This window comes from Trichechus manatus, unplaced genomic scaffold (assembly GCF_000243295.1).
Source record: "Trichechus manatus latirostris isolate Lorelei unplaced genomic scaffold, TriManLat1.0 scaffold00018, whole genome shotgun sequence".
In the NCBI taxonomy this organism is placed as follows: domain Eukaryota; kingdom Metazoa; phylum Chordata; class Mammalia; order Sirenia; family Trichechidae; genus Trichechus; species Trichechus manatus.
This window is the reverse complement of record NW_004443954.1, coordinates 14988199-15002486: the sequence shown is the minus strand read 5'-3', so window position 1 is coordinate 15002486 and position 14288 is coordinate 14988199. Positions and strand designations below refer to the sequence as shown.

The 14288-nt window shown below is 38.4% G+C and overlaps 1 protein-coding gene across 16 annotated transcripts in view; it reads left to right on the top strand.

Annotated features, from left to right (window-relative positions):
- Window positions 1-13988, top strand: part of YTHDF3 (YTH N6-methyladenosine RNA binding protein F3) — a 50640-nt gene extending 36652 nt beyond the window's left edge. For 10 of the 16 annotated variants that reach the window (XR_002823359.1, XR_002823360.1, XR_002823358.1 and 7 more), the window contains 2 exons: window positions 10189-10294; window positions 10854-13988. Coding sequence is in view for 5 of the 16 variants with exons in the window: in XM_004372562.3 (XP_004372619.1) it covers window positions 10854-10877 (24 nt within the window). In the remaining 11 variants the exon portion in view is untranslated. The remainder of the gene's footprint in view (window positions 1-10188; window positions 10295-10853) is intronic. The other 6 variants (XM_004372562.3, XM_012554443.2, XM_004372564.3 and 3 more) reach the window with 2 other exon arrangements.
- The last annotated feature ends 300 nt before the right edge of the window (window positions 13989-14288 follow it).

Genomic DNA, 14288 nt, shown 5'->3' with positions numbered 1-14288 from the left:
CCTTACTCAACCTTGGGTTCCCTATCACCAGCTTTCCTGTCCCCTTCTGCCTTCTAGTCCTTGTCCCTGGACTGCTGTGCCTTATTAGTCCCATTTGGTTTTATGGGGCTGTCCACTCCCTGGCTGAACGGTGAACCTTGGAAGTGACTTCTCCACTGAGCTAAAAGGGTGTCTGGGGGCCATGCTCTCCGGATTTCTCCAGTCTCCTTTAGGCCAGTAAATCTGGTCTTCTATTGTGAGTTAGAATTTTGTTCTACATCCTTCTCCAGCTCTGTCCAGAACCCTCTGTTGTGATCCTGGTCAGAGCATTTAGTGGTGGTAACCGGACACCATCTAGCTGTACTGGACTCAGTCTGGTGGAGGCCTTGGTAGCTGTGGTCCATTAGTCCTTTGGACTAATCTTTTCCACCATCCTCACTTCTAAGGAGCATTCTGGCAGTACTTCTTCCAAGACAGTTTTGTTCATTTTTCTGGCAGTCCATGGTATATTCAGTATTCTTTGCCAACACTATAATTCAAATGCATCAATTCTTCTTTGATCTTCCTTATTCATTGTCCAGCTTTTCATGACTATGTGGCGATTGAAAATACCATGGCTTGGGTCAGGTGCACCTTAGTCTTCCAGGTGACATCTTTGCTTTTTAACACTTTCAAGAGGTCTTTTGCAGCAGATTTGCCCAGTGCAGTATGTCATTTGATTTCTTTACTGCTGCTTCCAGGGGCATTGATTGTGAATCCAAGTAAAATAAAATTCTTAACGGCTTCAGTCTTTTCCCTGTTTGTCACGATGTTGCTTATTGGTCCATGTGTGAAGATTTTTGAGATGTAATCCATACTGAAGGGTGTACTCTTTAATCTGCATCAGTAGGTGCTTCAGGTCTTCTTCGTTTTCAGCAAGCAAGGTTGTGTTGTCTGAATATTTTCGGTGGTTATTGAGTCTTCCTCCAATCCTGATGCCATGTTCTTCTTCATATAGTCCAGCTTCTAGGATTATTTTGCTCAGCATACAGATTGAATAAGTATGGTGAAAGGATATAACCCTGATGCACACCTTTCCTAATTTTAAACCATGTAGTATCCCCTTGTTCTGTTCCAGCAACTGCCTCTTCGTCTGTGGACAGGTTCCTCATGAGCACGATTGTTTGCATTGTTATCTATAATTTGTTATGATCCATGCAGTCAAATGGCTTTGCATAGTCAATAAAACACAGGTAAACATCTTTCTGGTATTCTCTGCTTTCAGCCAAGATCCATTTGACATCAGCAATGATGTCCTTCGTTCTACATCCTCTTGTGACTCCTAACAGTTCCGTCAGTGTACTGCTGCAAGGGCGTTTGAATTAGCTTCAGCAGAATTTTACTTGTGTGATGTTAATGATATTGTTCGATAATTTCCACATTCTCCTGGATCACTTTTCTTTAGAATTGGCAGAAACATGGATCTCTTCCAGTTGGTTAGCCAAGTAGGTGTCTTCCAAATTTCTTGGCATAGATGAGTGAGCACATCCAGTGCTGCACCTGTTCGTTGAAAACATCTCAATTGGTAGTCAGTTGCTCATAAAAAAAAACAAAAACAAAAACCCCAAACTCGTTGTCCTGGAGTTGATTCTGACTCATAGCAACCCTATAGGGCAGAGTAGAACTGCCCCATAGGGTTTCCAAGGAGCAGCTGGTGGATTGAAACTGCCAGCCTTCTGGTTAGTGGCCTAGTTCTTAACCACCGTGCCAGAAGGGCTCCTGTCAATTCCTAGAGCCTTGTTTTTCGCCAGTGCCTTCAGTGCAGCTTGGCCTTCTTCCTTGGGTACCATTGATTCTTGGTCATATGTTACCTCCTGAAATGGTTGAATGTTGACCAGTTCTTTTTGCTACAGCGATTCTGTGTATTCCTTCCATCTTCTTCTGATGCTTCCTGCATCAGTTAGTGTTTTCCCCATAGAATCCTTCAGTATTGCAACTTAAGGCTTGAAATTTTTCTTCTGTTATTTCAGTTTAAGAAATACTGTGTTCTTCCCTTTTGGTTTTCTAACTCCAGGTCTTTGCACATTTCATTATAATACTTCACTTCGTCTCCTCAAGCCTCCCCTTGAAATCTTCTGTTCAGCTCTTTTAGTTCACTTCTACCATTGGTTTTAGCTGCTCCGTGTTCAAGAGCGAGTTTCAGAGTCTCTTCTGACGTCCATTTTGATCTTTTCTTTCTTTCCTATCCTTTTAATGACCTCTTGCTTTCTTCATGTATGATGTTCTTGATGTCATTCCACAACTTGTCTGGTCTTCAGTCATTAGTAATCATTGCATTAAATCTGTTCTTGAGATAGTCTCTAAATTAAGTAAGGTTGGATATACTTAAGGTCACACTTTGGCTCTTGTGGAGTTGTTTTAATTTTCTTTCAGCTTCAACTTGAACTTGCATATGAACAATTAATTAGTGGTCTGTTCTGCAGTGGGCCCCTGGCCTTTTTCTGACTGATGTTGCGCTTCTCCATCATCTCTTTTCACAGACGTAATCAATTTGATTCTTGCATTCTCTCTGGAGGTCCACGTGTATAGTCATCATTTATGTTGTTGAAAAATGGTATTTGTGATGAAGAAGCTGTTAGTCTTGAAAAATCCCACCATGTGATCTCCAGAGTCGTTTCTGTCACCAAGGCCATATTTTACAACTACCGATCCTCCTTCTTTGTTTCCAACTGCTGCATTCCAATCATCAGTAATTATCAATGCATCTTGATTGCATGTTTGATCCGTTTCAGACTGCAGAAGTTGCTAAAAATCTTCAGTTTCTTCATCTTTGGCATTAATGGTTGATGAGTAAATTTGAATAATTGTCGTATTAACTGGTCTTCATTGGAGGCCTATGGATATTATCCTATTACTGACAGCATTGTACTTCAGGATAGTTTTTTTTGTTTGTTTTTATTTTTTTAATAGTACTTTAGATGAAGGTTTACAGAGCAGATTAGTTTCTCATTAAACAATTACTACACATATTGTTTTGTGAGATTGGTTCCCAACCCCACAACATGTCAGCACTCTCCCTGTCGACCTTGTGGTCAGTGCGTAAATTTGAACAGCAGGAAATACCAACTTTCTTGTCTTCTCTTGCCTTCTCGTCCCTGCCCCTGAGCTGGTATGCCCATTTAGTCTTATTTTGTTTTATGCTCCTGTCTAATCTTTGGCTGAAGGGTGTACCTCAGAAGTGTCTTCACTACTGAGTTAAAAGGGTATCCAGTGGCCGTACTCTCAAGGTGTCTCCAGTCTCTGTCAGACCACTAAGTCTGGTCTTCTTTTGTGAGTTAGAATTTTATTCTACATTTTTCTCCAGCTCAGAATCCTCTGTTGTGATCCCTTCAGAGCAGTCAGTGGTGGTAGCTGGGCAGTATCTAGTTGTACTGGCATCAGTCTGGTGGGGGTTGTGGTAGTTGTGATCCATTAGTCCTTTGGACTAATCTTTACTTTGTGTCTTTGAGTTTTTTTATTCTCCCTTGCTCCAGAAGGAGTGGGACCATCTCCCTTGCTCCAGATGAAGTGGGACCAGTGGAGTATCTTAGATGGCCGCTCACAAGCTTTTAAGACCAGCCGCTACTCACCAAACTAGGATGTAGAACATTTTCTTTATAAACTATGTTACGCCAGTTGAGCTAGATGTCCAGTGAGACCATGGTCACCAGCCCTCAGCCCGGTAATTCGGTCCCACGGGGAGTTTGGATGTGTTTATGAAGCTCCCATGACCAACTTGCCTTGGTCAGGTTGTGCTGACTTACCCAATGTTTCCACTTATCTGTCGTCTGGTTAGTGTTTTTCTGTCCCCATCCCTTCCCCTGCTTGTAACCATTAAAGATTGTTTCTGTGTATAAATGTTTTCATGAATTTTTATAATAGTGGTCTCATACAGTATTTGTCCTTTTGTGACTAATTTCACTCAGCATAATGCCCTCCAGATTCATCCATGTTGTGAGATGTTTCACAGATTCATCATTGTTCTTTATCGTTGTGTAGTATTCCATTGTGTGTATGTACCATAGTTTGTTTATCCATTCATCTGTTGATGGGCACTGAGGTTGTTTCCATGTTTTTGCTATTGTGAATAATGCTGAAATGAACATGAGTGTGCATATGTCTATTTGTGTATTGGCTCGTATTTCTCTAGGACATATTCCTAGGAGTGGGATTACTGGATCGTATGGTATTTCTGTTTCTAGCTTTTTAAGGAAGCACTATATCATTTTCCAAAATAGTTGTACCATTTTACATTTCCTCCAGTAGTGCTTAAGAGTTCCAGTCTCCCTCCAGCCTCTCCAACATTTGTTATTTTCTGTTTTTTTGATTCGTGCCAGTAATGTTGGAGTGAGATGGTATCTCATTGTAGTTTTGATTTGTATTTCTCTAATGGTTAGTGATCACGAGCATTTCCTCATGTGTCTGTTAGTTGCCAGAATGTCTTCTTTGGGAAAGTGTCTTTTCATATCCTTCACCCGTTTTTTAAGTGGATTTTTTTTTTTTTTTGTAGAGGTGTTGGATTTTCCTATAGATTTTAGAGATTAGACCTTTGTCGGATGTGTCATAGCCCCAAATTTTTTCCCAGTCTGTAGGTTCTCTTTTTAGTCTTTTGGCGAAGTCTTTTGATGAGCATAAGTGTTCAGTTTTTAGAAGATACCAGGTATCTAGCTTACCTTCTGGAGTTTGTATATTGTTGATTATGGTTTATGTGCTATTTATGCCATATATTAAGGCCTCTAGTGTTGACCCTATTTTCTCTTCTAGTTTTTTTGTTTTATATAGGTCTTTGATCCATTTTGAATTAGTTTTTGTGTATTGTGTGAGGTATGGGTCCTGTTTCATTCTTTTACAGATGGACATCCAGGTTTGCCAGCACCATTTGTTAAAAAGGCTGTCTTTTCCAAATTTAATGGACTTTGGGCCTTTGTTGAAGATCAGGTAGCCGTAGGTGGATGGATTTACATCTGTGTTCTCGATTCTGTTCCATTGGTCAACGTGTCTTTTGTTGTACCAGTACTAGGTTGATTTGACTACCGTAACTTTATAGTAGGTTCTGAGGTCAGGTAGTGCGAGTCCTCCTACTTTATTCTTTTTCTTCAGTAGTGCTTTACTTATTCCGTGGACTCTTTCCTTTCCATATAAAGTTAGTGATTAGTTTTTCCATATTGTTAAGGAATGCTGTTGGTACTTAGATCAGGATTGCATTGTATATGTAGATTGCTTTGGGTAGAATTGACGTTTCCACAATGTTGAGTCTACCTATGTATGAGCATTGTATGCTTTTCCATTTATGTAGGTCTCATCTGGTTTTTTGCTGTAGTGTTTTGTAGTTTTCTTTGTATAGATCTTTTACCTCCCTGGTTAGATTTATTCCTAAGTATTTTATTTTTTTTTAGGGCCTATTATAAATGGTATTGTTATCCTGATTTCCTTTTCGTAGTTCTTTTTATTGGTGTATGGGAACCCAACTGATTTTTGTGTGTTTATCTTGTATCCTGCTACTCTAGCTGAATCTTTGTATTATTTCCACTAGTTGTCTTGTGGTGTCACTTGGGTTTTCTATGTATAGTATCATATCATCTGCAAATAGGGGTTGTTTTACTTCTTCCTTACCAATCTGGATGCCCTTTATTTCTTTTTCTTGCCTCATTGCTCTAGCTAGAACTTCAGCACGGTGTTAAATACAAGTGGTGATAGAGGGCATCCTTGTTCCTGTTCTCAGGGGAAATGTTTTCAGCCTCTCTCTGTTAAGAATCATGTTGGCTGTTGGTTTTATGTAGATGCCCTTTATTATATTGAGGAACTTCCCTTCTATTCCTACCTTATTGAGAGTTTTTATCAGGAGTGGGTGTTGGACTTTATCAAATGCCTTTTCTGTGTCGATTGAGATGATTATGTGATTCTTTTCTTTTGTTCTATTTATGTGATGGATTAATGTTGATTGATTTTCTAATGTTGAACCATCATTGCATACCTGGTATGAATCCCACTTGGTCGTGGTGTATTATTTTTTGATATGATGCTGAATTCTGTTGGCTAGAATTTTGCTGAGAATTTTTGCATCTATATTCTTGAGAAATACTGGTCTTTAGGTTTTTGTTTTTGTGGTGTCTTTGCCTGGTTTTGGTATCTGGCTTCGTAGAATGAATTCAGAGTATCCCTTCCTCTTCTGTGTTCTGAAATAGTTTGAGTAGTACTTGTGCAAGCTCTTCTTTGAATGTTTGGTAGAATTCTCCAGTTATGCCATGGGGGCCAGGGCTTTTTTTGTTGAGAGTTTTTTTTTTCTTCTTTTTTTAACCTTTTGAATCTCTTTTCGTATTATGGGTCTGTTCAGGTTTTTGGCCTCAGTTTGTGCTTTTTTAGATAACTAATGTGTTTCTAAAAATTTGTCCATTTCTTCTAGGTTTTCAAGTTTGTCGGAGTATAGTTTTTCATAGTACTCTGTTATGATCCTTTTAATTTCTTTTGGGTCTGTTGTAATGTCCCCCATTTCATTTCTTATTTGGGTTATTTGTATCCTGTCTTGTTTTTCTTTTGTCAGAGTGGCCAGTGGTTTGTTGATTTTGTGGATCCTTTCAAAGAATCAACAGTCGGTTTTGTTAATTCTTTCTATTGTTTTTCTGTTCTCCATTTCGTTTATTTCTGCTCTGATCTCTACTGTTTCCTTTCTTCTAGTGGCTGTGGACTTCTTTTGCTGTTCTCTTTCTAGTTGTTCGGATTGTATAGCTAATGTTTTGATTTCGTTCCTTTCTTCTTTTTTAATGTGTCGTCTGTTGTTATAAATTGATCTCTGAGCATTGCCTTCACTTTATCTCAGAGGTTTTAGCATGATATGTTATCATTCTTTGAAATTTTTTATTCCATCTTTGATTTCTTCTGTTACCCAGTGGTTTTTTAAAAGCAAGGTGTTACTCAGTTTCCTCGTTGTTTGTTTTTCCTTGCTCTTCCTGTTATTTTTACTTCGATTGCATTATGATCAGTGAAGATGCTTTATATTATCTCAGTGTTTTGGATTTTGTTGAGGGTTGCTTTGTGGCCTAAGATGAGGCCTTCTGGAGAACGTTCCGTGTGCGTTGGAAAAGAATATATAGTTTGCTACTGTTGGATGGAGTATTCTGTATATGTTAATAAGGTCAAGTTGGTTGATCTTCCGTATCTTTGTTGAGTTTCTGTCTTGATATTTTGTCCTTTACTGACAGTGGTGTGTTTAAGTGTCCTACTATTATTGTGGAACTGTCAGTTTCTCTTTTCAGTGATGTTAGAGTTTGTTTTATGTATTTTGGAGTGTAGATATTTATAATAAATTTATGTCTTTGTTTCTAAGGTGTGTCTCTTGTATACAGCATATTGTTGGCTCCTGTTTTTTAATCTATTCTGTCACTTTCTGTCTCTGTATGGGTGCATGATTATTGATAGGTGTGAGTTTATTGTCATTTTATAGTGCTGTTTTTTGTGGTACTGAAGTTTTCTTTGTTCCTCTTACTCTTTGTGCTGAATCCCTTTTGTTTGTGGATATTTTTGTTTGTTTCTTTCACTGTTGTGGGTGGGGGTAGAGTTGCGGGGATGGGTGGTTTGCAGCACGAACTGGGGGCAGCCGGGTGTGGCTGGGGAGCAATGCAGGGCAGGCTCTAGGGAACTGTGTTGGTACTGCTTGTGGGCGTGGCACTTGGCGCACGATGCAGAGATGCAGGAGGGAAAGGAGAGGATGTGTGGTGTGCAGAGCTAAGCGGGTGGGAGAAAAAAGAAACAAAAGCAAAATAAGAATTAAATAAAGTTACATAAAAAGGAAATAAAATGACATGGTGGTCGGATTTGGTGAGTGGGGACAGGGCAGACCCTGCAAGGCTGTATGCTGGTGGCTCGGGCTGTTGAAAAGGGGCGTGCATGGTGCACAGGGCTAGGTTGGCAGGAGAAAAGAAAAGAAAGGGGAAAGAGAAGAAACCAGTAATCAAACAAATAATAATAATAAAAAAAAAAAAACAACAGAATAATGTGGTGGGAGAGCCGGCCATCAGGGGTGGGGCAGGATTGGGCTTGAGGCAAGCTGTTGTCTCCCTCACCAGGTGGCACAGCACAGCCTGTCAGAAAGGGGTGCAGGTAGCGTTTGGCCAGTGTGGGAAGGAGAAGGAATAGGAGAAGGGAAAAGATAAAGAAAAGTAAAAAATGAGGGAGCCACCCAGACCCAGGAGGCCATGTGCCAGAGGCTCTCCAGCCAAGCGGTACAGCACAGCCCTCCATGAAGGTGGGGGTGGCGCATGGGGCTGGGTGTATGGGAGAAAGGAAGGAAGGGGGAGAGAGAGAGAGAAGAAACAATAACCTCAATAAAAAAGAACAAAACGAAACAAAAGCAAACAATAAATAATAAAATGGCACTGAGGGAGCTGGTTGGTGATGGCGGCCAGACCTTGGGAGGCTGTGCACAGTGACTCTCCAACCGAGCTGTGCAACATGGCCCCTCCAGAAGGGGCAGTGGTGGTGCACAGGGCTGGGTGGACAGGATAAAGGAAAGGAAAGAAAGGACAGAGAGAAGGCACAGAAAAGAAGGAGAAGAAAAAACAAAGCCAACAAATCAAAAAATCAGAGCCTATCAAGAAAGGGAGGGAATGGCACACAGGGCTAGCTGAGCAGGACAAAGGAAAGGAAGGAAGAGCGAGAGAGAGAAGCAACAAAAAATAAAAGCCAAAAAAAAGCCCAATATAAAAAAACAAACAAAAATACAAACAAAAAAAAATACACAAAAAATGACACTGAGAGGGCCGGCTGGTGGGGGCAAGGTGGACCCCTGCAACAGTGAGTTGTTGTCTCTCCAGCTGAGCAACCGTGGCCTGTTGGAAAGTGGCGGAGGCCTCGTACAGGGAAGATGGGTGGGAGGTGGGAAAGCGTGTATCACTGTTTACTGGCTGCTCTGTCTCCTGTTGGGAGCTCCGTGAAGTTGCCTTCCCGTACTGCCTGTCTACATTCTTTGGTGGCTGTAGTCCAAGATGGCAAATCCGGCCTCATTAGCTGGTAGGGGACGTCCACTCTGTAGCTCTCCTTGTTCTCTGTTCTCTGTCAGTTTCTTATTCCATTCAGCGCTTGATTATGAGTTCTTTATTCCTTCATTTGGTGCTTAGGGTTCCATGATTGACGTTTCTATCTGTTTTACTTAGTTTTTCAGGTCTTTGCTGCAGAGGGACGTACATGATGCTTCTGTCTGTAGCACCAACAATAGCGCCATGCTGGCTCCAGTGCAGATTTTGAAATATTCTTTTTGACGATGAACGTGACACCCTTCCTCTTCAGTTTGTCCATTGTTGGCATAATAGACTATATGCTTGTCCGATTCAAAATGGCCAAACCAGTCCATTTCAGCTCAGTAATGCCTAGGATATCGATCTTTATGCGTTCCATTTCATTTTTAACCACTTGCAATTTTGTTAGATTCGTAGTTTGTACATTCCATGTTCCCGTTATTAATGGATGTCTGCAGCTGTTTTCTTATTTTGAGTTGTACCACATCAGCAAATAGTCTCGAAAGCTTGACTCCAACCATGTCACTAAGGTTGACTCTACTTTGAGGAGGCAGCTCTTCCGCAGTCATATTTTGAGTGCCTTCCATCCTGACGGGCTCATCTTCTGGCACTATATCTGACAATGTTGCACTGCTATTCATAAGGTTTTCACTGGCCAATTTCTTCAGAACTAGACTGCCAGGTCCTTCTTCCTGGTCTTAGTCTGGAAGTTCCACTGAAACCTGTCCACCATTGGTGAACCTTGCTAGTATTTGAAATAGCAGTGGCATAGCTTCCAGTATCACAACAATGCAAGCCACCACCCTGTGGACAAACTGACAGATGAGTGGTTAAACACTAGTGGTTCTCAGTGTGCAGTTCCTGGACCAAGAGCTCCTATATCACCTGTGAACGTGTTAGAACTGCAGATTCACAAGGTCCCGCCTCAGACTCGTGGGGTCCAGTAATCGGTGTGATTCTGATGCCTGCTACTTTTTGAGAACCACTGAGAAACATAGAGTTGTACATTAATAGAAGATGGTGCAAACAGACTACTTGATGCATTCCGTTGATAGGCATGCACAGTCTTAGTCATCTTTGTTCAGACAGAAGTGTTATGAGTAAATACTTGATTAATAAATATTGTGAAAATATTGCTCAGTTTGGCTTTTGTTCAAGTGGTTTTCTCTTTTATTGATAGAAGATGTTTCTCTCAATTTGTTATCACCACCAGTCAGCTGAATCTACCTAACACTAATCGTACTTCTTGAGGTGAAAAGTTATAATGTGCTGAGTGTGAAAATAAGGTATGGAGGAAATTTGTGATTCAGAGGTTTTTTTTAAATTTTATTTTTTTAATGCTGAAATCTTAATTTACTCCAATGCTTCCATGCTTCATCTCCCCCAGCCCCCCCTCCCCCCTGCTAATCATTATCGATTGCTAGAAAGGTCTTATTTATTTGATACCTTACCATCAAAAACTCATTAACACTGAACTGTACGTATGAAGAATGGTGAAGTGGCAAAGTTTTGTTACATGTAGATTTACCACAGTAAATTTTAAACACAAAAAACCCAACTCATTGAAAGGATCAGAAGGCATTGTTTAACAACAGTCTCAGCTTAATCAAAATCCTATGAGAAAATAAGGCTGTGGAGAGGACCTTTACTTTCCTGATTTAAAATGGCTTGTGCCAGTCATCTCACTATGGACTGCATAAGAATAGTTTAAGTCAGTCTTAACTAATTGCTTGGATTAATATTTGAAGACCTTTGTATGGACATGTTTTACATCATATGTGCATATGATTTATATTTAAGTAATGATAGTGTTTTATTGCATTTCTTTTTCTGTTTTTCTTTCAGGAGAGAAATAGAAACAAACAATAACCTTACCGAGATATCCTGTTAGAATGACAACACTAATGACGTAGACTATGGAAATGCCTAATAAGTCAAAGAAGACGTTATTAAAGCTTTTTTTCTGCTTAAGGTGACATCTTTGAACACTTTAACACAGAGTTGACTCTTCTTGTACTGGTTTCATCAGCGCGTCTGCCCTCATACTCTCACCAAACACACTTGAGAACTGTAACTTCCGTCAAGCACTTTCTGTCCTGAAGCTTTTACCAGTATCTGCTGTCTTTTGTAATTATGCATCCTAGCTAAGGCACAGAAGACTGAATGCAAGGATTCATTAACTCTTTGAATTTGTTAAATACTAACAGTTAACCATAAGAAGTGGTTCAATGATGTAAGAGTCACACTGCTTCAACTTTTTCTTTGTTGTAGTTTTTAAATTGTCAATTTTTAGCTACTTGACAGATTAAAAGCAAAGTAATCATGCCATATTTAGTCCTGGAGTTCAAGTCTAAATGTTTATGTGGAAAATTATTGTAGTAAACTTTTAATATGGCAAAGCAACCTTAAGCTCTATTTTAGCCAAATGAAACATAATCTAAAATTATATTAGAACATTTCCCTTGTCTTCAAACTGTTTGGTGTAACAAAATATTGATATGCAGCTTGGTGGATTTCACCAGTAATGCACATTCTTCTCCCCTCCTTCCCCTGATAATATGTATACTGAAAAAAATGTGCATTTGTCTGAGGAATTATTTTGTTTGCTACCACTTAATGAATCTCAGAATTTTGAGTAAATGTACCTCAGTCTAACCAGACTTTTTATGACCTTTATAACTACATTTAAAAACCCTTAATTCCTATTTCTGGGTGTTTGCGAGCCTGATTGCTATCATGAAGTAAAAATTTATTACTCTAGATATTCACTAGCAAAATAAACATAGTTCTTGTTTAGCAAGCATATATACTGTTCCTCCACTTTTTTCTCCAGCTTTTGCAGTGTCCTGGCATCCTTAAAATACTTTGAAAATATGGCCTTGATCCATGGATTAAATCAGTATCTAAGTGAATGTGTTGATGTTTTATTGATCAGAGCTATATAAATGGGAATACAGCATATATCTGGGTATTCTTCTAGTTATCTTTTTTTAACATCTTATTTTTTTCATTAATTACATATCAACATTAATTTTGTATCTTGAAACAAATTGATTTTGTATAAGTAAATGTGTCAAGCATCTGTATTAACTGATTTGATGGCATGAGGTTATGAAGATAATATACTGCCCCTTACATTACTGTTCTAAAAGGAGAAAGCTATGTAGAAAGATGATTTGTTAAGGGTGAAAATAGCAATACAGTAGATCTGAATACCTTGATGTTTTGCATTATTCCACTTATGTTTACATCATGTTTAGAAATATTTTCATTTTCTGTGGTCTTTGGTCACTTCAGTTCAAACAATTAGTGACATATTTCTTTGAGGCTTTCATTTACATAATTGTTTTGTACAATGTTTTCTTAAAGTATGCAAATACTATAGTCAAGTGAAAAAATTACAGTATTTGGAGATAACCATAGCTATTTCACAGTTCTTTGGTAGTCCCAGAGTAGTTATATCAGTGTTTACTGAAGGGAACATCAAAACATAGTATATTACAAAATAAAAACTTTCTTAAAGGAAAATTGCACCTATTTTACCTTTTTAAGGGTTTAAGAAATAAGCCATGAAATCTTGTTAAATGTCTTTTAACTATTTATAATGAAAATCGGCATTTGGGTATAGTCACTACAGCAATGTTCTACATCCCTAAGGTTATATATATAGAGATAGGTAGATAGGGCATGTCAGAGATGACTGTTGTCATTCTGGAAGTCCTGTTAGAGAAAACTGTAAAGGGGTGACCTTGTAGAAAGGATCTGAGTCCTCTCCCTGAGGTTCTCTTTTTCTTGGTGCTTTATTAGCAACTCTGAATATTTTTATAAAAATAGTTACATTATAAATGGATTTAAACTTGTTTAATTTACAGTAAGTTTCTATGTGAGAAGTGTCATGGAAACTTTACCCAGCGAGCAAGCTGATTGCAGTAGCAGACTCAGAAATGTCAAATGTAACTGAATAATCTATTCATTGTGAGGAGTACATCCCAGTGCCTTTAACCTGGATTTCTAATCTTAAGTGAAATGGGTGCAGCATTCCTTTGGAAAAAACTTTGTTTTCTTTTCAGTTGATAATGTTGTATTTTTCTCATTTAAGTTTTCTCCAGAATGCCCACCTTCTCTTCCTCCTTGTTCTGTCAAGGTATTGCAAGACGTTTTTCCCCTAAGTGAAATTTTCACAGGTTGTCTCAATAGCACAACTAACTGAATGTTTCTTTACTCCTGTAGTTACCAAAAGGGAGAGAACCTGGGTTGTACAGGAGACACATAAGCAAATGTTTAAATAATCACAAATTGAGAAATTATTGGCCCAGTAAATTTCTTGCTTAATGTTTTTCCAAGTTCTGGTTATGAATGTTTCTTATTAAACTTATGTGGGTATTTTATTTTGAAAGGTATTATAGTTTGTATATTTAACAGTAAAGGGGAAAGCGTAACCAAAATTAGTATTCTTTCTCTATACATATTGGTACTTGAAAATTCCTTTCAAAAGAAACCCCGGCCTTTTCCTAATTTCAATACTTAATTCCTTGTTTTAACTTAAGTGATCTTTCTAATTCTAAAGCTGTGTTCTTTTTGAATACCATGCATGGGGGTTAAGCTGATGTTAAAACAGTTTGCAATAAAAAAAAAGAATCAGCTTGAGTCATTTAATCATTTCAAGTGCATTTTGCATCTTTTAAAAATAAGTTTGAGAAATTTAAGAGAATTGTGTTTTCATTAAGTTTTGCATATCTTTTGTTATGCCATGTAAATTCCCTTCTTTTTTGTATGTTTAAAGGGAGACTATGATAAAATGATTAGTTCATTTACATTCACTTGTAGCAATTACATGGGAATTTGAATTTTGTCGTGTTTGGGTTTCTTCATTCCTGTGAATGATGGTACAGTTAGGTGAGATTTTCTGTTATGGTACCCAAACTCACCATTTGGTCCTCTTTAATCTTTGAGGCTTTCAATAAAAATTATTCACTCATATCTGTGTTCTTTCCATTTTATCTTTATGTATTATCTGCCAGAGAGCATTATAACATTTTGCCTGCAGTGTTATGGATTTCCTGATTGACATATCTTTCAAGTACAAATAGATTATATCATTCATTCTAGTTGTCCATTTAAATAGGGGAATTAAAGGGAGAAGATAACAGTTTATCCTAATCTTTATCTACTTAAGTTATTGAATTACGTACTCTTAATACTAAATTTAGAGAAAGTGGGTCTGTTTATTTTCAGGTAGTAGGAGGAAATAGTGGTAACAGCCATCTAATAACTAATTCC